The sequence below is a fragment of the Gobio gobio genome, assembly GCF_949357685.1.
Source record: "Gobio gobio genome assembly, chromosome: 8".
Lineage (NCBI taxonomy): Eukaryota > Metazoa > Chordata > Actinopteri > Cypriniformes > Gobionidae > Gobio > Gobio gobio.
Genome location: NC_137114.1, coordinates 56,167,242 through 56,169,549, shown reverse-complemented (window position 1 = coordinate 56,169,549; position 2,308 = coordinate 56,167,242). Strand labels below are relative to the sequence as shown.

At 39.9% G+C, this 2,308-nt stretch overlaps 1 protein-coding gene across 2 annotated transcripts in view; it reads left to right on the top strand.

Moving 5' to 3' along the window:
• anapc15 (anaphase promoting complex subunit 15) overlaps positions 1–1,018 on the top strand; it is a 5,976-nt gene extending 4,958 nt beyond the window's left edge. The window contains exon 5 of one of the 2 annotated variants that reach the window (XM_079823020.1): positions 527–1,018. In XM_079823020.1, the coding sequence (XP_079679146.1) occupies positions 527–553 (27 nt within the window). In that variant the 3' untranslated portion in view covers positions 554–1,018. The remainder of the gene's footprint in view (positions 1–526) is intronic. The other variant, XM_079823019.1, reaches the window with a different exon arrangement.
• Positions 1,019–2,308: the final 1,290 nt, after the last annotated feature.

The following is a 2,308-nucleotide window of genomic DNA, read 5'->3' as shown; positions in this document are numbered from 1 at the left end:
CTCCACTTCAGCCTCACTTACACACACCAAAACTTAGAGGTTTATTCATATCTATATTCTGAAGGATTCTAGCGAAGGGTTTGTTCATAACATCATTCACCTGGTTTTTATAACATTTTACTCCTAAAAACATGGTAAAAATTATTTTGTTCCATCTGTTGACGGTATTTTTTGATTTATGGAGTGATAAAAAGAAATATTCAAAATCCCCTCACTAGAAACCTTTAAATCTAACGTGTCAACAAGATCAAACAAGAATTTTGAATCTGGCTTTATCCAATGTTCAGATTTATCTTCAGGAGTTGTATGCAAATAAGTGCATATTTAGCTTGAAAATTGCACATTTTAGCATTTCAGAAAACTTGTAATGCAAAACGATTCTCTTAAATGTTCTGCGTTTAGTCAGAGCTGGGGAAGTATGGCGAGTTAAATATTGACCCTGTTCACCTGTAGGGTCTTAAATCTACTGTTTTTTCGTGACAAAAACACTGATTCAGTTTTGAAGAGATCTGAGTTCTGATTTTAGGTGAATGACGTGAGTGTCGCTCACTGACAGGTCGACATGGAAGGAGCCGATCAAGACCAGGACCAGTGGATGATCTAGACCAGATCCGTCGACCAGACGATGAACCCGAGCGTGCTTGTGATGGAAAGAAGCGTCCGTGTGCAGCTGAAATACTCAAATGACTGTTATTTACTGTGTCTCACACACACAAGACTCTCAGCTCAAGTGTTCAGTGTTACTGAAAAAGAAGCGCTCCCTGTATTTCTCATGAAATCAGCACTGAACTTTTGACACTTTTCAGGCTTGTGGAAAGGGTTCAGTGACTCTAGAGTCAGTAAAGTTACTGAGTTACTGGGCATTTCTGCATGTCATCCAAACGCGTGTCAGGTTTCAGCAGATCATGTGTCACGTCTGATTTACACCTCAAAAGCGCTAAATCACTGCTGATGGCTTTATCGTGGCGTTTGTGTCATATTTCTTTGTGGTTGTAAATAAATTTCTAGTCAATTATTCATCTTGTGCAGATGGTCGATTTTGTTAACTTTTTTAAACCCTGTTTTAATAGAACCGTCGGTTTAGTTTGGCATACTTAAATAATGATGAAATTCTGTCATTTATTCACAGTAGTGTTGCTCTAAACCTGTGCTCTAAATATGCTTAAGTTCTCAATAGAGGGCACTTTGAAGACATTAACATTATACACTCACCTAAAGGATTATTAGGAACATTTCTAGGGTTTACAAAGAATGGTGTGAAAAGGGAAAAGCATCCAGTATGCGGCAGTCCTGTGGGAGAAAATGCCTTGTTGATGCTAGAGGTCAGAGGAGAATGGGCCGACTGATTCAAGCTGATAGAAGAGCAACTTTGACTGAAATAACCACTCGTTACAACCGTGGTCTGCAGCAAAGCATTTGTGAAGCCACAACACACACAACCTTGAGTCGGATGGGCTACAACAGCAGAAGACCCCACCGGGTACCACTCATCTCCACTACAAATAGGAAAAAGAGGCTACAATTTGCACCAAAATTGGACAGCTGAAGACTGGAAAAATTTTGCCTGGTCTGATGAGTCTGGATTTCTGTTGAGACATTCAGATGGTAGAGTCAGAATTTGGCGTAAACAGAATGAGAACATGGATCCATTGTGCCTTGTTCCCACTGTGCAGGCTGGTGGTGGTGGTGTAATGGTGTGGGGGATGTTTTCTTGGCACACTTTAGGCCCCTTAGTGCCAATTGGGCATGGTTTAAATGCCACGGCCTACCTGAGCATTGTTTCTGACCATGTCCATCCCTTTATGAGCACCATGTCCCCATCCTCTGATGGCTACTTCCAGCAGGATAATGCACCGTCACAAAGCTCCAATCATTTCAAATTGGTTTCTTGAACATGACAATGAGTTCATTGAACTAAAATGGCCCCCACAGTCACCAGATCTCAACCCAATAGAGCATGGTGGAACAAATCTCCATCAACTGCAAGATGCTCTCCTATCAATATGGGCCAACATTTCTAAAGAATGCTTTCAGCACCTTGATGAATCAATTCCACGTAGAATTAAGGCAGTTCTGAAGGCGAAAGGGGGTCAAACACAGTATTAGTATGTGTTCCTAATAATCCTTTAGGTGAGTGTATTTAATTGCATCCAGTTTTGACATTTTTAATGGAAAATCAATTTCCATTTCATACCAACTTTAAAATAAAACTGAAATTGTGAATTTTTAATTTAAATGTTTAAAAATTAAGTGTTCATCAGAGTGATTCAAGAACTTAGGATGTTTGTCGCACTTGAACATACACACC